At 41.5% G+C, this 23,836-nt stretch overlaps 1 protein-coding gene across 1 annotated transcript; it reads right to left on the reverse strand.

The window, feature by feature from the left end:
- Nucleotides 1-9,670: 9,670 nt before the first annotated feature.
- Nucleotides 9,671-17,696, reverse strand: LOC134394011 (pepsin B-like). The gene is made up of 9 exons (XM_063119121.1): nucleotides 17,641-17,696; nucleotides 17,237-17,390; nucleotides 16,181-16,298; nucleotides 14,903-15,021; nucleotides 13,094-13,299; nucleotides 12,366-12,488; nucleotides 11,320-11,464; nucleotides 10,343-10,441; nucleotides 9,671-9,823 (listed from the first exon to the last, which is right to left on the reverse strand). The coding sequence occupies exons 1-9, from the start codon at nucleotides 17,694-17,696 to the stop codon at nucleotides 9,671-9,673; spliced, it is 1,173 nt and encodes a 390-aa protein (XP_062975191.1).
- Nucleotides 17,697-23,836: the final 6,140 nt, after the last annotated feature.

The raw sequence follows: 23,836 nt of genomic DNA on the forward strand, positions 1-23,836 counted from the left end.
GAAAAGGGGGCGCTTTGGTGGGTAGGAGACCAGAGAGGCCAGGATATGAACTATCCTCAGGCTTCTCCAGCCTCCTTACCTCCCCCTCTGAAGCACTGTCGCTAGATGGGCAAAAAAGCCCATCTAGCAAAAAATTCACAGCGATACAATAGGGAGGCAAAGACTAGTTGGCCACTGTGAACAGAATCCTGGACTAGATGGACCTTTGGTCTGATCCAGCATGGGTTTTATGTTCTTATTGCCCCTGCCCCTCCTCCTGCCCTGCATTGGATGATCGGAAGCCTCCGAATTCAGGGGCTTCCAACCATCGAGGGTGTAATCAATAGGATTGCACCCTAAAGCTCTTACTGGCAATAGGAGAGGAATTTCAACCTTTTAGAATGGTGAAAAAGCTGGGAAATCACCAAACAATTGGTAGTCAGGGAAGGGTGGGACCATCTAATCTGGCCAGAGGTTCTAGGCCCCTGGCCTGAAGTTTCATTCAAATCCCAGCGGAGAGTGTTCCTGGATAGCAGAAGTACTTAGCAGACTTAAGTATCTCAAGCTTTAGCCATTCATTATCCCATCTGTCATTCATATCATTAAAACACCCGTCAGTGATTCAATCAAAGAAAATGGCTCCCAGAGTACAGGTAGTTCAAAAGGAATGGTCCAAGATCACTTTAAAAGGTAATAAATTGTAACCAAGATGGGCAGGGTTTAAACGGCTCCTTCCAGCTCAATACTCACCTTAAAAGAATGGCATTGTAACAGAGGCCAAACAGGTTTTAAACGATCTCTTCCAACTCAGGTAAGAATCACAGAGCCAGAGAGGCCTAGCCAGCAGTAGCAAAGCCAGCCCTATTGATGTCCATATCATAGATGGAATAGTACTGCCTGAGGAAGACATCTCCCAAGATCCAGGAAGCCTGTCCATTTGGGGAGGGCAAGTAAGTGGGCTCCACCCTAACCATGTAGTAGCCATTGTTCACGTTCTGTGGAAAAAAATAAACAGCAGAAAAGTAAATGGGATCCAGAAAGGTGGAAGCAAAGTGATCACAAAGGGAGATGGCACACAAGGGAGAAACCTTTATATGGCTGTTACCATCTCTTTCTTCCCCCAGACCCCTGACTCGAGCTTGTCTGAACTGTTTATATGCTAAGAGAAGACAGAAGATATGGTGTCCAAATCCATAATGTATATTTTGAGGACGTAGGCAGTGGGACGGAAACTCCATTGATGGTGAAGGAGATGGTTGGAAAATTCTGAACCGTGCTGTCATCAGCTGCATATTGTAAAAGAATATTGCAGTGATGGGTTAGTCTCTTACAGGAGCAGCAGAGGGGGGATGTATAGAACTGATTGAGGACTATTAGGAAGTGTATAGTGCTAAAAATTCAGAAGACATCAGTGCCAGGGGTCTTGGTGGCTCTTAAGTCATTCCACACAGAGAAAACACAGGCCAGCTATAACCAACCTCACCCTCTTCACTGTGTTACCCTTCTAGTTCTTTCAAATATTTAATCCCACTTACCTCTCCATACTGATTCAGCTGAGCACCCACAGCATTCAGGAACTTCTGTAGTACAGCTGGATAATAGTGAGGAGGGATGGCAATAGCCTGGCAACCTTGACTGCACCATCCAGTAGTTTCTCCCCTAACAGAAAACCTAAAAATGAGGGATACATTGAAATGCCCATCATACCCCTCGTGATATTCCCCATAGAAGACCTTACACCAGCCCTATATCTTGAGATCGTCCTTGTGCATCCAAATGCCACACAGGGGATCCTGGAAGCAGGCAGGGACGATCCCTCCTTTTTCCTGGGAAAACCCTTAGGTGTAGAAGGGCCAATGCCTCCATTTCACTGCTTTTCATTCTGATGCAGGAGGAATCGGGAGGTGCAACATGGTTCTTTTTGCCCCACAGTCATGTGAATTGATTTGTTGTTGATACTTTTTTGACCCTTGCACTGCTGCTGCTGTCCTCTCCTGTTGGTTTTACTTCAAGTTTCTTCTATGGCTGTTTTAAATTTGTTTTAGATTTTACTTGGTTTTATTATATGTTAAGTTTATGATTTTAACCTTTGTTCTGTGAACTGCCCAGAGAGCTTTATCTATTGGGCAGTGTAGAATGCAGTAAGAAAGTAAATCAAAAGCAAGGGTTCGTTTCACTGCCTAACACAAGATTGCAGAGGGAGCTTGTGGCATGCAACAAGAGCTAGGCTTGCAATCTGGTCATACACAATCAAAAAATGATCTTCCCTGGGACATCAATGAACTTGATTTCAGATATGCATGGACAGTTCATACAAACTCCAGTGTAGTAATACTGAATGCATGGAAGACATATGTGTGGTTTGTCAGAACACACACAAAGCCACAACCCACCTCACTTTTAATCTATTACAGTTTAGAGATTGCTATATAGGAAATATGGTGAAATGGCCACTGGACCCTAGGGCTGGAGTATGATCTCCTGGTTTGGTGAAATCCCCAAGAAACCAATGACACAGACATTTTTAGAAATGTGGCATGAGTTTGGCTTTATGTCTGCATTCTACCTAACATGTCTACAAGGCCTTCCCCAACTTTGTAACCTCTAGTTGTGTTGACCTATAAATCTCATCTTCTCCAGCCAACATATAATGATGGGAGTTGTAGTCAACACATCTGGAAGACATCAGTTTGGGCAAGTGAGTTCAAAATGTCCTGTGCAGACATTCAGGGGAATCTTCCAACATCATTGAATAAGTTTATCAAAAGTTCAACTGGCAATACAGAATTCCAGAATTCCAGTCTGGCAATAAAGTTCTTAGATGACTGGAGCCCAACTGATCTGTCCAGAGTAAGGACGGGTGTCTACACCTCTAAAGACAACTTCACGAGTGTAGTGAGAGTTTGTACGGCTGCAAACACAAAGAGAGGATTAGAAATTCATATTTTACCAATTGTTCTGGAACCTCAAAGCAAAGCACATGGAGTAAGGGAATAGACCTCATTTAGGATGTATAAATGCCAACCAGTTCATCTTCAAGAAAAGTCAAGGATTGGAGATAAATTGGCAGTCACCGGTAGTGTTCAACAAATACTTGAAATTAATCTTTGAGGCACATCAAATGTTTAATAAACGTCATATATCCACAAAATGACAGCAAATATATTATTACTTACTGTATTTATTAATTTGCAGTTTGTTATTCAGTAGTAAGTGTTTTAGTATTATTCACAGTTTACTCTGAGAGTAACAAAACATGGGGTGGTTGCCTGTTTCCTTCCCGATCTGAAACAAATACCAGTGGATTAAAATTCTCATTTGATAAAATGAATCTGCCTGATTAATGCAGTCAAAATGAATTCATTTCAACCATGTATGTTCCCTTCAATTAGTTCAATTCAACTACTTCATTAATGGAACACGCAGGACAAATTAAAGTCAGGCTAATTTAATTTCTTAACCAAGGGAAATAACAGCCCTGTGCTGTGATGCACACGGCCATGGGACAGAGGATATGGTATTAGGCCTCATTTCCTTGTTCTGCCCATTGGAGCCATTAGACCCATAACTGGCTGAAAGCCCCTACACAGCTCAGTAATGCTACACAATGGCTTTATAGCAGTTGGAGAAGGAGATAGAAAAGCAAGATTACCAAAAGTATTCTGTGCTGCACCTTCGGAGAGATTCTGTGATCTTAGTGCTGATGTGAGCAATAATAAAAAGCACACTGTTGGAGTAGTAGTTATTTTTTAGAGACATGTGCAGTAGGAGTTTAACTATTATTAAATACACAAATGGCTTATGATGGAAACCAACATTATCTGGCTTGGCCTTATTGTAAAATAACCTCCCGTCTGCTTAGATGTTAGCCTGCTAAAAACAGTAAATCAGAAAACTGAGATGATAATGGGTTTATTTATTTATTTATTGCATTTTTATACCACCCAATAGCCGAAGCTCCCTGGGCGGGTCACAAAAACTAAAACCATTCAAAGTATAAAACAAACAGTGTAAAAACATGATATAAAATACACATTAAAACTGATTAAAAACATACCATACATGATTAAAACATCTTTAAAACATCCTTAAAACATCCCAAAAACATTCTAAAATTTCATTGGATAGGCCTGATGGAATAGATCAGTCTTTATTGCTTTTTTAAATTCTAAAAGACTGTCAAGTTGCTGAATCTCCTCCAGCAGCCCATTCCACAGTCTTGGAGCAGCAGAAGAGAAGGTCCTCTGGGTAACAGTTGTTAATCTAGTTTTGCTAGCTAAAGTAGATTCTTCCCAGAGGACCTGAGTGTGTGGGACGGATTGTACGGGAGAAGGCGATCCTCAGGTAGCCTGGACCCAAACCATGTAATAACCAATACTTTGTACTTCGCCCGGAAACTAATCAGCAGCCAGTGAAGAGATTTTAAAACTGGTGTAATGCGGTCGCCCCTAGGTGTACCAGTGACCAGCCTGGCTACCATATTTTGGACTAATTGAAGTTTCCGGACTAGGCCCAGAGGTAGCCCCATGTAGAGCGCATTGCAGAAGTCGAGCCTCAAAGTTACCAGTGTGTGCACTACCGTCTTTAGGTCTTCCAACTCTAGGAAGGGGCGCAGCTGGCGTATCAGCCGAAGGTGATAGTAGATACTCCTGGCCGTCGCATCTATCTGGGCTGTCATTTGGAACAACGGATCCAGAAGCACCCCCAAGCTGCGAACACAGTCTTTCAGGGGGAGTGTAACCCCATCCAGAACTGGTTGGCACACCTCCAAACCCAGGTTGCAGCCTTTGACAGCAAGCACCTCCGTCTTGAATGGTTTCAGCTTCAGTTTGTTTTTCCTCAAGACTAACAGTGTAATCCAATGCAAGTCCACTCAGAAGCCCATAGAAACACTTACCCTCATAGTGTCATAGCCCCCCCCTCCCCAAAATCCAGCAAGGTTGTCATTGCCATAGTCCAGGTAGAAGGTCTGATCATTAGTGGAGTATGTGGAAGACTTGTTGGACTATCTGTGGGGAGGGAGATATCATAAAATGTCATGATTATTTTAATTTATATCTTGCCTCTCCCAAACGCTCAAGGCCTAAAAGTGCATGCCATAGGCATCTCACAATATACAATACCAAAACCCATCCACCCCAAGATATTCTAAATGGAGAAGTCTTTCACTGCTTTCATAAAAGAAAAAGTAAATGGTCACCAGGATAAAGCACTCCTCCCCTGCCCTCAGCCTGGGACAGAAGGTATAGGTTCAGAGTAAGAGCATCCAGATGGACACCAAGAATCCTGTATTATATATCTCAGATTTAAGGGCTGCCTTGATGGTACATTGGCGCTGTGTTCCCCCTAAACCTCGTGGTTTCCCTCCTGTGGGGTTGCGCTGGGTAGTCCCCATGCCAAAAAAGGAGTGTGGAGTTTCTGGTGATCATTCAGGTACTGGAGCACCCCCCTTCCTGGCTTCCCGCAACCAGTTGCCGTTTGCCAGGACCGCACACACACACACCGGATCACCCATGGAGTGAGGTCAGACAGCACAAGAGCCGGGATGACCTTGCTCCCAATAAAAAAGTCGGAGTAAGTCCCCAACGGTTTAACTGCGCAGCCCCGCAGTGGCTGCAAATCTGTGGCTGTGAATCTGCATCTGTGTCATATAACTGATGCGGCACCAATTTGCAACCACCACTGGGCTTTGAACATGTTTAGACAGCCCCTTGGATACATTAGATACATTACAGATGAACTGTCTGAAATAGAGAGCGTACAGAATATAGAGTTTCTGGGTTTTATTGCCAGCAGTATTCTTCTAGTTAAAGAAGCCCAGTATTTCTCTAGTTAAAAGTGACCCTTTTCTACAGACTTCATAGTTCTCAAAGATTACAAATCTCCATGGGGCGGTGCTTGCAAATTATTTTCAGAATGGTTGATGCTGGATGGATTCAGATGTGAACATACTATGGCAAAACAGGTTTTGAAGCATGCAATAGCAAGTTGCATCCGTACCAATACTGATGTCTATTTTTTGCATCAATAACAATAACATGCCCTGCATCATCCAAACAACAACAACAACAACCCTCTTGTTAGTTATATATTTGAGGGATTCAGTTATTTGAAGCGTTTTATCACTACTGTGGGATTTGGATCTGTATATCAATGCATGGCAGGGCTGGAAGTTGCTCCTATATGCATATAAGCGAGAAAAAGCATCTTGGATACGGCAAATAACACACAGCTAAATTGATTCCAAACATTTAATTTGGGGAGGGGGGCTGCCTGTAGAGAAAGAAGAAAAACAAGAACCATATGAGCTCAGGGCTACACTAGATGTGACATTAAGGGCACAATCCTATGCATGTTTTGACAGAAAAAAGTCTCACAATTCCCAGCATGCCCTATTCAGCCATGCTGGGTGGGGAATGCTGGGAGTTGTAGGACATGTTTCTGTTTAATCATAGAATTGTGACCTAAATGTATTATTGCACTGAATATGCACCTGAAAAAAAATTACAAATAGCTGCCACAGGGTGGAAGAGCAGGACCTGGATTGCAACTGGCAGGAAACGGTGTTTAACCATTTCTCCTGCCACAATTCCAACAAATGTCTCTTCATCCACCACTACCATCAACTGCTAATTGTCACCCTTTACTTTTTTATCATTGATGTTAGGCCTTTCGCTAGTGATTAAATATCCAGCAAAAAATATCCAGCCAGTGTGGTGTAGTGGCTAAGGCGTCGGACTGGGAGTCGAGAGATCCGGGTTCTAGTCTCCACTTGGCAATGGAAACCCACTTTGGGCCAGTCACAGGCTCTCAGCTCAACCTACCTCACAGGGTTGTTGTTGTAAGGATAACATGGAGAGGAGGAGGATTATGTACGCCGCCTTGGGTTGCTTGGAGGAAAAAAGGCGGGATATAAATGTAATAAATAAAAAATAAATAAAATAAAATATTAATTCATGACATAGCTTACAATTGCATGCACAAAATAAACATGCAGAAGAAGTTATAAAGACTGCTGAGCAGATTTACAATCACGATGCTAATCAGCACATGGCCCACAGTTAATCGTGCACTTTCAGCAACTGATCGTAACCTCTCAGAGGAGATCCCTGGACTGACCATAGAAAGGACTAGTAGTGCTCCTGGGTAACAACAGTCTAGAATGCAACCGTTTCACCTAATTAAGGAAAGTCTGAAGAGAAAAGACTTAATAGAAATGTCAGGTGGACTCATTCAGCACATCTGATCCCTGCTGGATGTAATGCAGCTGTAAGAATTGCACAAGCTTCTCCACACAGACCAGGAGAACTGCACTGGTGGTAGAATCTACATGGGAAATGGAGGCCTTAGCTAGACCTACCTTTTAATCTACGACGGAGGAGGGAAGATCCCACAATGTGATTATCGCGAGATCCTTCCTCCGTTTACATGTGAGGCGCGACGGCCTCAGAAGGAGAGGCGTCGCACCAGACTTTTTTTTTAAAGCGACAGGAGCTCACGAGCACACGAGCACCAAAAGGTACGTTTTTTTAAAAAAATACTTTAATTTCCCCACTACCCACACCCTACTCCTGATGGGGGCAGCGCTCCTGAGGAGCGCTGCGCCCCATGCACGGCTCACGGCTCCACTGAATAATCATGCTGAGCTGGGTCAACCCGGGGCAACGGGCCACACATTACACGGTCCTGAGTTCAGTCCAAGACCGCAGAAAAACCGGGCCCAAAATGGAGGGCTCTATCCCAGGGCAAGGGAGGGATCATCCCTCCCTGATCCTGGGATCCCCTGTGCATCATGTGGACGCACAGGAACGATCCCGGGATTTGCCCAAGGAAAAAGCCCCATCTAGCTAAGGGCCGAGATCTCTCATCCTGCAAAACATCTGTTCTCCATTATGCCCATTTTCCAGTATTTCTGGTTGAGCAAGGAGTGTAGCACGATAGGGAAGCTCCCATAAGATGTGTCCTAAACGCCGCATAGCACCAGCAATTGCAGAATAGTTTAGAGTTTAAAGGCTTAAACAAATTCATGGACCACAGATCTACCAGGACCTATTAGCCCTAGTAATCAATAGCCAATAGTAATAATAGTTTGTTTATTTATTTATTTATTTATTTATTAAATTATAATCCTAGCATAGTGGGAGCAAATCAGCACTTCTTCATCAACCATCAACAACTTGAACAACTACCTGAGGCTGCACTCCTGTTTATTATTGTTAAAAAGGAAGAACACATCCCCCAGAATGACAAAACTTTCCTGGAAAAAAGTATTTTGTCCATTAAAACTCCAGATGTGCTCCTTTTAAAAAAGAATGTTGGATTCCGGTGAAGTAGCAAGACGCCTGTCTCTGTATCACTGCCACTGTCCTCTCTTCCCCCTGAAGGAGCCATGCAGTGCAGGAAGCCTCACCAGAAGAACTTCATAGAAATTAGCTTGTCTGACACCATTTATATGGTTATAATACAGTATCAGTTTGGAAAATTATCCTTATCAATTCCAATACCACACAGAGTAAAGGGATAGATAAAAATGTGTCCATCCTAGTGAACAAGGAAAGCTATTGGTCAACAGCTGAGTAAACAATGGAAAAGGCATGCTGTGGATTTTCAAAGAAATAAGGCAGAAGCTTTTAAGGACAAATGGGGGGAGAAATACCCTCTGGTGCACTAGAGTTTTACCAGGTAACGTGTCGAATATATTGAGCCTGCAAGTCTTTGAGTACAGGAAAGAGCAATGTTCCATTTCATGTATTTTTTTCATTATTATTTTTTTATACTACTGGTAAATGACAGGTCAGTCCAGAATACAATTGGATGCATCCATGATTTAATTGTGGATGAGGGGCCGTTTTGATTGTGCCACTTTTCCTGCACACAGCAGGAGATAGCGGCACATTCCATATTTTTTTTTTAAAAAAAGGATTTGGGGGGTCTATTTTGTGATGGAAAAATTAACAGAAGGAGCGAGAGGCACACAAGAGGCAGATGATGTTGTATACGCACATCCATAAGTGGGCAGTAGTGAGCGTGTGATAAAACACTCATCTGATGAACCTCCTACACTACTGCTTTATAGTGGTATTGAAGTGCACTGATAACTGTTGGGGTACAATCCACATTCCATATACCACTTTCATAGAGCATCATCACACAGGGGAAATTCAAGTTTCCTTACTGTCACTTCTCCACCCGTGTGTTTGTCCTTCAATACTTCCTCTTTCAAATGAGGAAGTAAACAACGTGCACGTGGCCCATTCAGTAGGCTGTTTTGATTGTGCTGCTTCTCCTGCACACGCCAGGAGATAGAGGCAACTTTGTCTTTAAAAATAAGTCAGACTCAGAATGGGTGGGAGGCGCACGTTAGACAGACAATAATGTGAGAGGGACCCGCAAAAATTCCTGAGTGCCCCAGTATATCGCCCCATCTAGCTATGGCCTACATCACTTCCTAAAACCAACCCCTAGTCAATATGAAAAAAAGTCAAAACAGTCAACAGCAATTTGATATATCTGAGTTTATTTCTCTATAGCAATGGATTTCAAGAGATCTGATTATATCCAAGATGAAGCAGGGGTATTACAGGAAGTTAAGAGTGCTGTAATTTCCTTTACAAGCAATTCAAGATCCTCCAGTCAATGTCCAAAGGGATAGTGGTATTATTAATCCAGAAAGACATCAGCCTTTTTCTATCTAGGCTGAGGGTGCAAAGCCCACCCTGTTGTTGGCCATGTCAAAGACAGAATAATACTCCTTAAGGAAGATATCACCCAGGATCCATAGAGGCTGCCCAGTTGGAGAATTCAGGTACGTGGATTCCATCTCAATTGTACAATAGCCATTGTTCTGTGGAAGAAAAAGAAAAAAACTTATAGTTTTGCCAGGGTAATAAATAATATGAAGCATTATAAGAAAGTCTTGAATCAGGACTTGTTTGAAAGAATGTATTATAGGAATTCAATCCATATTTCGTATGTCTATCTGCCTATTCACCATGGCACTGCAGACAGGTTCAATAGTGACATGATACTGTTACTCAAATTCTTGCTTCTAGCATTTACAGGCAGAGCAGAGGAGTCTTTGAAAAAGTCAGCTGCAAATATAGAAAAGCACTCAAATGTCAATGCCACATCCATGCAAGGTCAATGGTCTTCAGAAGACGACCATAAGAAAAGGCCAAGAGAAAAATGCCCAGGTACCATTACAATAATTTTCCTGAGCAAAGGCTCAATAAAGCCTGGTTATCAAGATATTTCCTGAATTGACATAATCTAGATATTATCATCTTCATCTGGACACTTCAGTGGTATAATTCAAAATATGCACTATACTAGGGGATTATGTTAAGCAATATTTGATACATACATTGTTCACATACGCAGAGGGAGCCAGTGGGAACTGGGATCCATTAATGACAAAGGTGATGGTGGGCAAATTCTGGACATTGTTGCAGTTCACCACGAACTGTGGAAAAGAAAATATAAAGAGAAGGTTAACTCTGGGAGCAGACTAGAAGAGATGTTGGTTGGATCGTGTTCCTTCTTTAAAACAGTCAAAGACACAAGATATTTCCAGTTCATTTCAATGCAGTCGAGAGAAAGCAAAAGCCTTTCTGTTAATAGACACCTAACTGTCCACAGCAGATTCACTGGCTGACTTGTTCACATACATGAGATCATCTGTACTATTTATTTTATTTCATTTCAGAACATTTTTATGCCAATTTTTACTTTTTTAAAAATAATCAAATGGGTTCACAAAAATAAAATCAATAAAATGCAGTAACACATGCAACAAAATATTTTTAAATAATTATAAAGCAATAAAAATGTATGTAACATCATGAAGGGTAGCTGTCAATGAGGCAAACACACAGGCAAACGTGTTTGTCTTCAATTGCTGGTGGAAATGCTCCACACTAGGAGCCCCCCTGGTCTAATTTGGGAGATCATAGTTCGTGGTAGGTGCCACAACAGTGAAGACACCATGATCAAGTGGACATCAGTAGTAGCCCATGGTATGGTACACAAGGCCTCCCCTACCCTATCCAGACAGTAAAGACTTGGATATCCTATAAATTAACTTTGTGCAATAGGCTAATGCTTATCTTGTCCAGCATTCTCTGTCCCATAGCATCCACTCAGAGGCCTCTGGTTGGAACAACTGCATGCATTGAACTGATTAGGCCTTAGTCTCTTGCACTCAGTTGATTAGGCCTGGCTTTTCTCTGGCTGTTACTTCACTGTGTTATGATGGTATACGTTAAAAACCTCTTTCCCCTGTGATGCACAAATATTTTGAGACATCTTATCAAACTCTCTGAAGTTACCTCATCAACTTACATTTCCATTCTGCTCTTTAGCTCCCACATTCATCAGGAAACTCTTAAGATACTGCCCTGGGACAGCCAGCTGGTACGTCCCAGTGTCCACAATGGCCTGGCAGCCTGAGCTGCACCAGCCAGTAGCTTGGTTGTTAATGACAAATCTATTGAGACAAGAGTAATGTCAAGGCACTGTGGTTGTACATTGGGACAATATATGTTTCCTCCCATTCTCCAGAAGGGTTTATGGGAAATTCACTAGTTGAGCTTCAGTTTTTCTCAATTGTCTTCCTCTTCCTCCTCCTCCTTTTTGCAAAGTGATCCAAGGTTTTCATAGGATTAAAATTTTATACTAGTTAGAGCAGATTATGCATTGGTCTGATCCATTTTAATCATAATACATTGCCCTCTCCTTCCATTAAAACAGGCACAAAAGAATATATGTTTCAATAGATGCTGCTGCAGAAGCTGCCAAGTTGTTAAGGCCTTACTGCATTACGTCTCTCTCTCTCTCTCTCTCTCTCTCTCTCTCTCTCTCTCTCTCTCTCTCTCTCTGTGTGTGTGTGTGTGTGTGTGTGTACACAATAAATATGCAGTTGTTATTTTTTCCCCTTAAAGCAGCACTTCAGTTCTAATAGTATTTCATTTTCTCAGTACTCAATCTGCAATATATTGTTACTAGAATTTTCCATCTAGGTGGTACTTCCATTGGTCTAGTCATATCCTCCCAAACTCCACACATACATTTTAATGTGGAAAACAGGAATAATGCTATCTCCCATCCACAGAAAGGCTAGCACTCTGAGGAGCAGGGAAGCCCATTTTTATACATTTGGACAGGGACATGCCAACAGGAGATTAAAGTAGGAAAGCACAATCAGATATTAATGAAAATGTTGCTGGGGAACATGGGTGGGAGGGTGCTGTTGCACCATGTCCTGCTTTGTTGGTCCCTGGCCAACGGCTGGTTGGCCACTATGTGAACAGAGTGCTGGACTAGATGGACCCTTGGTCTGATTCAGCATGACACTTCTTATGTTCTTATGAAATTAATGTATCACTTACTCATCAACAGCAATCTGCCAGTAAGCTTCATGGGTGACAGGTGCCCAGGTAATTTGCCCAGAGAAGAGCTTATTGTCAATACCTCCAAAGATCAGTTCTCCTCCATACTGAACAGTTGGTTGGCTGGGAGGAAAAAATGGATAGAAACAATTCAGGTTAACCAACTATCAAGCTGGTGGAAATGTACATAGGCATAGAGAAGAGTTGATTGTCAATGCCTCCCAACATCAATTATGCTCCATACTGAACAATTGGTTGGCTGGGTTAAACATAGTCAAGGTTCAGGTGTATCTATTAATCTGGTGGACTTTTACACATTTGCAGGTAAGTGAACACAGAGGAACTTAGAGAAAGTGTGAAAGGAGAGCAGAAAACAGGACATACATAAGACAGAGGAAAACAAAAGGGCAAATCAGGCACAGATCACCCCAGATCAACTAATTCAGAATAACTATCTTCATCTGATCTCATATTCACAACTAACCACTAAAAAGCAATCAGTCAAAGGCAGGGGAAAATCCACTACTCAGGTTTCAAGGTTAAAGGGTGTTAAGGCTAATAGAAAACTTTATTTGAATTCACCAGTCTTTATTATACACTCATTCTCAAATGTATTTATGACTGTAAATACCCAGTAGTAGTAGAGTTGTTTATTTATTCCAGATGAGTTTCTCTGGATTCAAAAGCATGGCCTTGTATATGCATCCAGTTTTGGGATCTAATCTTACCGTGAGAAATAGAAGCTGAAGATGGGTTCAGAAAGTTGCCTTTGTCTCAGCATCTGCTGCATAACAGTGTCACCCCCTACATGGCCTACATAGCTGGCAGGATAAGACATCCCTAAAATCCCATCAAAACTGGCATAATAGAAGGGATTGGAGGGCTCATTCTCACTTAGGCCAAATTCCTGGTTACGAACAACAATATTCTGGACCTGGGGGAGAAGGAAGGAATGGGTTTAACTTCTGCAGATTGACTCATGGTGACCATTATGAGCTCAAATAACTCAAGTGCCACTGGCAAAGACAGGCAATACCCATCATGTAAGGGATAATCCTGAACAGAGAGACGTTTGCCCATTCTACACCTGCCTTTTCCCCCCGGGATCATCCCAGGATCATCCCAGTGCATCCAAATGACACACACAGGATCCCGGGAACAAGCAGGGACGATCCCTCCATTTTCTTGGGATAATCCTTAGGAGTAGAAAGGGCCACTGTGACCCAGTTGGGTGGATTGAAAGTAAAGTGGAACAAATGAATTTAATTGCCCATTCCTCTGGAAGAATGATCTAATTTTCTTTACACTGGGCTTCTTGAGAGATCTTATAGGCTTGGCCTACTCCAACCTATAGATAGTAACATTACTACAAACAATGTATAGGGGAACACACAATGGGCTTCCTGTTTCGGTACACCAGATATTTGGCACATTACACTAGTTCAAGGAGCAAGTTTGTGTCTAATAGGGATGCAATGTGCTGCATCAAATTTCTGTGACACTTTAGTTCTCCCAAGTCTAAGGACCTGAGCTATAAGGCGTATGTAGGGGTTTCTCTGAATCACTGTACACATTGCCTTCCCACACATAATGAGACATCAGGGCTGGTAAATAATTCTCTAGAGCAGTGAGGTCTCCAGTTGTGATTGGTTGAGCTGGGGTGATGTTATGGAATTACCACAAACATTCCAAGTGCTCAGTGAAAAGCTGTTAGAAACAAAATACTCACAATCCAGCTTCTGTGAGAAGACATAATGGCAGGATCTATACTACTCCTTTAAAATGGTTTATAATGGTATTGAAAACTGTTGGGGGCCAGGACACATTCCGTATACTGTTTTCAAACGTTTTTCAAAGTGTTATATCCTGCTTGGTGTAGGTCTAGCCAATGTCAGTTTGGCTGGTATTCAAATTCCACAATTTAGCAAGTAACTATAATATGTGTATGTACTCTGAGGCTCTTTTCTGTAAAATGGATTAATTCAGAATGGCAAAACTGTTTTTTTGCTGGACAGGAAATGCAATACAAACAAATCACTGGAATCATGTGCTTTGTCACTGCAACAACTACATACATATACAGCCATGTTAATGCCACATATGGACCATGAATGGAAGGAGGCTTTTGCATTTAGCACCACATGTGCTAAAATAGCTTGATCAGCCAAATCCACAAAAATCAGGCTGTTTGCCCACCACTAAAATAATTTATCCCTATGGTAGACATCAAACAGAGGGGAAAGGTAAAAACACACTATCTCCATCTGACTGTCCTCTGCTTAACTCTCAGACTCCTAAGTCTGAGAATGTGTAATAGGAGCCTCAGTAATATACAAGTTACACCTAAGCCTTAGGACCCATTTTTTGTACTTGCTAAGTACAGATTGCAATGCTGGCTTCTAAGCAGGAGTGTTCTTTCTCCCCACCACCACCACCACCAATTGATTCCTGAGAGTCTTGCCTTGACCACAGTTTGGAGATTCTCACAATACAGCATGGTTAAGGATGGGGGACAGCATGATGCAAAGTTCACTTACCTGAACAGTATCGTAGCCTAGCATGACGGTTAAAGAACCACTCCCATAGCTCAGGGTAAAGGTCTGTCCATTGTTGGAGTATGTAGAGGATGCACGAGGGTTGAACTTATTATGGTTAACTAGAATAAAAAAGAAACAGTCTTCTACACTGCTCTTTACAACGGTTTATAACGGTTTTGACAACTGTTTGAGCCTAGGACACATTACATATACAGTTTTCAAACTGTTTTCAAAGTTTTATATCCTGCTTGGTGTAGATCTGAAAGATGCCCTTTAATGTGCAGTATGCATCCCACCCACAATGTTCTGTTCAGAAGACGTTTGACTTTGTTGCAAATGGGAATAGTTCTCAAGTATCAGATGCTCAACACTGAAGGGGATCAAAGGAGGCATGGAGCGGGGAAGACGCATATTTTTGTGAGACATGTCTGAGAATGAGGACATTCTGAGCTAAACGAAGCAACAAGAAGGTTCTTATGCATGATTTTGTGAGAGAAACAGCTTCCTTGTTATTATGTTTAGCTCTGAATGTCCTCATTCTTGAACAACAAGGGAGCCCTCACTGTTTCAACATGATTTGAACCATGCGCGCACACCCATATCCTTTATAATGTCATATAACAATTTTGTGAACCACCCAGAGAGCTCCGGCTATTGGGCAGTATAGAAATGTAATAAATAAATAAATAAATAAATAAATAAAATAAAATAAAATACTAGATAGATTTCTGGGCTTGGATTTCCTGATTCGATTAAAAATCCTTAGAGAGCTGTAAAGCTCATTGGATAATTTTTGGGCAAGTGACTTTCTATCAGCCTGACCCACCCCAATGGGCTGTTGGGGTTATCCAATTTTATCCTCACATGTACACTACTCTGATGTCATTAAAGAAAGAGCAGGATACAAATGAATATAAATTACAGTTAGAGCAGCAGATGGAAAGAAAGGGTGCTTAACCCCTTCATGTGCCCACGGATTCTTCCTTAAAAATATTCCATGCCCCAGAGCTTTTTCTCACCACTGCCTTGGTCAGTTTGGATTTTAAAAAATCCTGGCTTCAGAATGAAGCTGAACATTTTTTTATTTAAAATATCCCAAAGCCTGGATACATTCCAAGGGTCAGGGAAAAATCTGAGGGCTACTAATCAATATAGGATTATTACATTGTTATTTTTAGTTTGGAAATAGTCAGATCTAGCAAACAGGTTTAAATTACCTCAAAACAAAATAAAATACATGCTTTGGAAGCAAAACCCTCTCAGCTGTAGAGAACTCACCACAGGCCTCAGTATTACAGTACACAGAAGGCACCCAGAGATTGGCAGATCCAGTGTCCATGAGAACTCGAAAGTTCTGTGGTGGAGTCCCAATACTGATCTCTCCAAAGTAGAAAGTCTGCCAAAGGAAAAGTTTTAGTAATTCATAATATTTCTCAAGGCTGTTTTAATTGCTGTTAAACTTCTCACTATTTTTAAAAATATTTTCCTAGTAAACAACTCAAAACAACTATCTAGATCATAAAGAATGCAGTTTTACATGGTCTGGAGAACATCAACAGAGAGATGTTTTTCTCCATCTCCTATAATACCAGTACCTAGCTCATCCAATAAAGCAGAACAGTTCGAGATTCTGGACAGACAAAAGTCAATACTTCATTAAACATATAGTTTAATTTCATCAAGATGTGGGTTAACTTAAACACATAGTTAGACTTCATCAAGATTTGGTGATGGCCACCACAGCATAGACAGCTTTTGAAAGAGATGAGAGAAAATCATGAAGGATTTGGCTATCAATGGCTACTAGCTATGATGGCTATATACTACTCCATGATCAGATAAAGCATGGCTCTGAATAAGAGGTGCTGGGGATCAACAATGAAAGAGGGCTATTGTTATTATCCTCATGTCCTGCTTGTGAGCTTCCTGAAGACATCTGGTTGGCCACTGTGGAAAAGAGGATGCTGGTCTAGATAGAACTTTGGTCTGATCCAGCCAGGTTCTCTTTATGTTCTTATTGGACAGCAGGCCAATAGAAGGGCTATGCAAGAAGAGAATTAAAATGTCTTAATTTAACCCTTTTCTCTAACAACATGACCAATGCTGGTGTTCAAAGAAATGACATGTGTACACCACTCTCAGGCAGGATCTTCACTACTGCTTTAAAGCGCTTTATAACAGTTTTGACAACTGTTGGAGCTCAGAAGTGTCGATCCGGCCTCAGTTAGTGGATGGGAGGTCAGCCAACAGCACTCAATTAGCAAATTCACTTATTTCATCAATCACAAAGAGGAAACCAACAGAGGACCGAATTTGCATTGTTGCAATACTCACATTCAATGAATTGGTTATTGGTTCATAAGCGACATTGAATTCATTGAAGTGGTATTTCAGTGCAGGATCAAGACGGGGCTTCTTCAGAAATTCCTCCAGTACTCCTTTCAACTTCATGTTCTCCCTTATGGATTTCCCTTTCTTCAAAATCATTCTGCACAACATGAAAAGAGTTTATAGGACCAGCAGAATTATGCCGGACCCTCATTATGCTCCTAGGTCCTTTTGATTCAGCAACTTTCCTCTTCATTTGTTTCTGGAAATTGCTGAAAGCCCACCATGCCACTTGCTACTCAAAGTAGGGATGTCTATGACACATGAATACATTGGGAGAGCATGAAAAGCTAAGTTTTGCTACAAGTGATGCTTTCGTCTCATTCAGGAACCCTAACAGGGATACTCACCTCTCCACCCCCTCTGACAGGTGGAGATAAACCAATGCCAGGATCAACCACTTCATGGTGCTCAGGGACTTGACCAATGTGATCTACTAGAGAATCCAGAAATCTTGCCCACAGTTGTGGCTGCTCTGCCCCTACTTTTATACCCAGAGCAACTGTCCTCTGCTTGCTTATCTGTTTACTCTTATTCTCCCTTATCATTATGCATACATAATATCTACACTTTCTGGTTTTTAAGGATGATAAGGTCTCCAACTCTTTTGTTAAAAAGTCTTTTAAAACCAATTTGCGCCCTTGATTTTTAAAGAAAACCTGTTATTAGAAAAAAAAATCATCAGCAGTAAGATAACAATAAACCAAAGTATAATCAGTTACCTTGGAAAACTGGTACTATTCTTCTAAAAATTACTAAAGGGCAAGTTAATAATCACAATGTGAATATTTGTTGGAGCCTATTGAACAATTGAGAAATGACCACCTTCCCCATAGTTTCTTTTCTGCTGGGTATTGTACCACTTGGAATATCTCAGTACGTAACATTCAGGAGAACATTGTTTTTGACCACGCTCACTCTTTCCTAAACTCTTGTCCATTCTAAGAATTCAAAGGTTAGGACAAATGGTTACAAAGTTCTTGCTCGGTCCCATGTACACTTCACTGGGCCTGTTCAGACAATACGCTGAGCCATGGTTTGGCCGCTAACCCTTTTGCAGCAAGTGGTTTGTGAGTGTGTTTAAACTGTGGTTATGTAGCCACTACGGTTAGGAATGGTTCACACGACACACGAAGTCATGGTTCACGTGACATGCTAAGTCATAATATTTAGCTCAAAACTCTTAACCACCGTCGCTTAGCGCGTTGTCTGAACAGGGCCACTGTATAATGCACAAATACTTATAGAAGTATCAGTCTTGACTTGAGCCATTATATTTTATATACATATGGAAGAACCATTGCTAACATTTGGAAACATGCTCCCCATAACTTCATGTTTACCATAAGCATTAAAAAGTGGCCTGTTAATCTCTAATGTACTATTTTACAAGTTCAAGCCAATGGAACTCAATAGTTGTGACATCATTTTACTCTGTATATGCCTCTTTAGAAGCATTGATTTAATGCTTAATTAGCAAATTGGTGAAACCTTCTATATGCATTCACTACCATTCCCAAGAATATGTCAGCAGGCCAAGTCCGTGCCAACATGGAAAACCACATGTCTCCTTCATTGCCCTTTCGCAACAAGATCAAGAAGAAATCCAGATCCAATGGCTGAATCATTCATTCTTATCTGATAAGAATTTAGCTGTGTATGCAGAATGGTTGGAAAGAATCACAACCTCTCATTTGACATTCACATTTTTACATACGGAAGTAGGAGAAGTATAGATAGTGTTATCTGTTGATCAGCTCAGTATTAATAATTAAACAAACAACCTACACTTTACAAAACAATGTTAAGGCTCTACAACTTTCAACCAAACACCCGAAAGCAGGGAAATTTTTAGATAAGGCTCACAATTCTTAATGCCACATCCTCCCTAAGGAGGCAGAAAGTGCAAGTGACATTCTCATTCTCTCAAAGTAGATAGACCATGGGGACAGGATGGAGAATATGATATGCAGCGGTAACTGTAGGGTTGTGGAAAAGTGACGACAAAGACATCTCATGTTGAGAATTGCAACTCAACACTTCTGGTGGGCACCAGGCTGGGGAACGCTGTTCTAGAGCAGGGGCAGGCAGAATGTAGATCTCCGGATGTTAAGAACATAAGTAGTGCCATGCTGGATCAGAGGGTCCATCTAGTCCAGCACCAGGTTGGGGAAGGGCTGCTCTAAAAAAAGAGAGAAGTAGGTGGCCCTAAATTGTAATACAGGATTATTACATTTTATAGGTATCAATATTTAATCTGTGTCGAGGTTTAGAAATCTGAGGCTTTGTGCTTTCCACTGACAATCATAGGAAAGATAAAAACAGCTATAACATCTTTAACTTGGACAGAATTGGATGACAGTTACAGGAATAGTAGACCCTTAGGAGGGAATTATGTCTGTCCAATGTCATAAAAATAGGTGCCGTGTGGGTTTTGTGCTACATGTTTTTACATTGCAATTTTCTAAGAAAGGGAACAACAGCCCTTTCTTAGAAAATTAAAAAGAACAACTTTTTAATTTCTTAGTAAAATGGGATGAAAATTGAATGTAATGTGCCCCTTTGTAGGGAGTCACCTGTTCCAAATTTCAGAATAATAGCCCATCCCCACTACCCAGGGTGGTTGCACAAGATCCTCCAAAAGAGGACATGCTATCTGAAACACATCTTGCTTTTTCTTGAGTTTAGCTGGGAAACTATTCAACCTTGCTTTTCTCATGTCAGCAAGCTTAGAAGTCAGTCAGAACTTCAGTCAAAAGTCACAACATGCTAGCACAAATGCTTTAGTTAAAATGACTCTGCTAGAATCAAAGGGATTTAAACTTCATGCAGGAATATATATTAATATTCCTATTGCTTCTTTATGAAAATTATAAACTTATGAGAGAGGTACAATTACAAGAAAAATGGGGAAGATCAAATAGCTATTTTGGCTAAATATTTTTTTGATAGCTTATTATGTAGGTTGATGTCAGAGACTTGCCAGATGTGAAGGCATCTGGGGAAATATTTGTCACACTTGTGGATCAGAGTTCTGAAAATTACCTGTAGGCTAGAGGTGCTCCTAAGGAAGAAACCTGTAAAGTTTCAGAAGGATAGATGCAGTGGTTCATGGGAAGGAATGTTCTCCGATTTGGAATGTTTGTGTGATTCGCTCTTTTACTCTTACTGTTGTTTTGGGTCAATTTGTATGAAAATGGCACATCATAGCGGTATTCCCAGTCAGGAAACTGGCAAATTTTCAGAAGATAGGTGCAGGAACTAGGGATTTGAGAAGCCTGAAAACTAGTTTAAGGCTTGTTTGTCTGTTGTTTTTGTTTTTTATAGTGAAGTGTGGTGGCATTTGGGAAATGGTTATCTGATGGTCCCACCTTTCCCTTTCCCAAAAGCACACTGATTGCAGTCAATGGTAAAATGTGTCCTAAGATTAGAAAGTGCACCTCTCAGTCACTGAACAGCGCTCCTTCCTCTGCATCCTTTCAGGGGCCGTTTATATTATGCAACAAGCAGAAAATGGCAGCACATTCTGTTTAAAAATAAAGACAAATTAAAAAGGGTCTATTTTGTGATGGAAAAGAGAGTGGAAGGAGCGGGAAGCGGATATCATCATCTAAAGCAGCCTTCCTCAACCTGGGACGCTCCAGATGTGTTGGACTGCATCTCCCAGAATGCCCCAGCCAGCTGGCTGGGGCATTCTGGGAGTTGTAGTCCAACACATCTGGAGCGCCCCAGGTTGAGGAAGGCTGATCTAAAGGATGTGCGAGAATCCATAAGTGGCCAGCAGCGAGCGTGAGATAAAACTCACATCCGACGATGCTCTTAATCACTGAACAGCACTTCTTCCCTCTCCTTCTCCTGCAACATTAGAGTAAAGAAACCAAATGTTGAGATTTCAAGCCCTCCCACCAAGATGTGAGAGATCTGCTGTGCCATCCACAAAGCTTTATTCAGTAAATACACATCTCTTCTCACCTGAAGGGAGTGTGAATACTAGGAGCTACCCTGTAAGCTTAATTAGCCTAACAAAGCAAGGCAGTTGCCTATTAAGTAAATGGACAGTTCCCTCTGTGCTCTGCAGGCTTTTACCAAACCCCTTCTTCAGGGAGGGTCTTCAAGTTGTAACCTCTGGTGAGTGGCTAACCTAGCAGACTGCCTCCCACCTCCTCTCCAGTCTTCTGGAATGGTTTGAACCTTTGGGCTTGTCTCAGAAAGAGCTAAAATATCCTTTATGTCATCATCCTCACAATTACTCCATGAATTATGTTCTGTCAAGAGAGAATTTCTTGTCCAAAATCTCCAAATAGTCTTCATGTGAAAGTGGGGATTAGAATGGATTCACACATGATGTTCTCCTGGTATAGAGGTTTTCCATAACTGGGCAAATACAAGACGGTGGTGGTGTTACACTCGGAGACTGGCAAGGAATGAAGATTAACACATCCTCTCTAGCACCATGATTATAATTTCATACAGGGGGTGGCCTTTTCAGAAACGAGCTTTTTCTGTGATAACCCTGTGCTTATGGAACACTCTCCCAAAAGAAGCTTGCCTGGTACCAACACTGTCATCTTTTTGGTGTGAGATAAAGACATACTTCTTTTACCAGACACGTGGACATTAGTCATGGCCTAATTGTTGTGGGCTGCTTTTGTGGGTTTTCTTTCTAGGCTGGGAGAAGTGGGCAGGTGGCAGCACCCTCGCTTGCTCCCAGGCAGCTCTGACCAAACACAGCTTTACTAACTCAGGGTTTATCATTACGTGGAAATCGGCTCAAAACATGTAGCACAACTTCTTCCACGGTAGAAGGGTGACATGAAGAAGTCATCATGTAGATGACATTTTAAGTGGTATCTATATGATAATTAATATAGAGACAGCCTCACAATCCAACTTGTGACACAGTTCACTCTCTGTCAATGAATACAATAGCCCTGGCTTCCCCTAGCAAAGGACAATGTGGGACTTAGATGAAGTGTAAAATACACATGACTTTATAGTGTGTTGTATCTTTGAATCAGTTCAATTGTCTAGACATTTATCCTAAAAAGGAACCAAGAGTAGAAGAGGAGAATAGAGGAGGAAGGAGACAAGAGAGTGAATGGGGTTGTTCCTTAATAAATTCGTCATCACAACTACACCTAATATTTTGTATCTGTACTGGAAGCAAGATGTGGTTTAGTAATAAACGGGCAATTTGGTCTGCACTTATCAATTGCATTGAATAAACTTGTCTGATCACTAAAAAGATATTCCACAGGTAAGCTTTTATTCTCAGTTGGTTGGAACTATATATTCACACCTAGAGGAGACCCATTGAAATTGATGGGACTTGAGTTAGTCATGCTAGCTTAATTCACATTCATTTCAATAGGCGACACCAGCCTTCCCTAAATTGGTGCCCTCCAGATGTGCTGCACTGCAACTCACTCAATTTCCAGCCAGTCTGGCCTGCTGAATGGAAATGTTGGGAGTTGTAGTCCAACACATCTGGAAGGTACCAGGTTGGGGAAGGCTAGGCTACTCTAATTATGACTAAATCTGGATCCAACCCGTAGACTTTAATGGAATGGTCTAATAACATGGGTAGAACTTTGAATTGGTAATTTTGTCTTCTTTCTCATTCCCATTGAGTTGTCTCCACTCTGGGTTCTGAGGCGCCTCGGCATGCAGCAGGAGAGATTAGTAACACTCAGCACTGGAACTAGCACAGTTGGGCCATAGCTAGACCTAAGGTTTATCCCAGGATTGTCCTGGGGTCAAACTTGTTCATCTAAGTGCCACACAGAGCATCCAGCGCTCAGGCAGGGACAAACCCGGAATGATCCTGGGATAAACCTTAAGTCTAGCTACGGCCTTGGAGGTGCAGGGAGCAGTGGCTGATTCTATGCAGGTGTTATGGGAACAAACAGTGTTCCTCAACATGGCACCCTCCAGACATTTTGGACTTCAATATCCATCAGCCCTGACCATTGGCCATGCTGGCTGGGGCTGATGGGAACTGTAGCCCAAAACATCTGGAGGACAACACATTGGGGAAGTCTGGGATGAAATGAATGTTCTTGACTACATTATGCACAGCAGACAAGGCAGATAGTCCAGAGGTAAGTCATAACCCAAAAGCTCAGATGTACCTATACATATTAGTGTAGTTACATATATGTACTATATTTTTATGTGAGATGTTGCCTTACTCCAGGAGAAAATTGCTCCTATTGGGTCACTGGTAGTAAGGATCAGTGCCCTTAAGTTCAAAACAGCACTCCTGAAATTCCATCACAGACCCTCATGGTGATTTCTCCAAGCTCATGCTTTTAAGGTTAGAGAAGGCTCTAAGGAAATAGGAGCCAGAAAAATCATGTATCATCAGTCTAAGTCATTTCTGAAAACCAACACCTAGTCCATATGCAAAAAAAAAAAAAAGTCAAAACAGTCAAGAAGCAATATGATATATCTGAGTTTATTTCTCTATAGCAATGGATTTCAAGAGATATGATTATATCAAAGATGAAGCAGGGGTATTACAGGAAGTTAAGGATGCTGTAATTT

Source organism: Elgaria multicarinata, chromosome 1, assembly GCF_023053635.1.
Source record: "Elgaria multicarinata webbii isolate HBS135686 ecotype San Diego chromosome 1, rElgMul1.1.pri, whole genome shotgun sequence".
NCBI lineage: Eukaryota > Metazoa > Chordata > Lepidosauria > Squamata > Anguidae > Elgaria > Elgaria multicarinata.

Excerpts from the sequence above, each read along its gene's own strand:
- LOC134394011 (XM_063119121.1), bottom strand. The coding sequence starts at position 17,696 with ATGAAGTGGTTGATCCTGGCATTGGTTTATCTCCACCTGTCAGAGGGG. Across the intron at positions 11,465-12,365 it reads TGGCAGATTGCTGTTGATGA|ATTTGTCATTAACAACCAAG; the intron begins GTAAGTGATACA and ends TTGTCTCAATAG. Across the intron at positions 10,442-11,319 it reads CTAAAGAGCAGAATGGAAAT|TTCGTGGTGAACTGCAACAA; the intron begins GTAAGTTGATGA and ends TCTTTTCCACAG.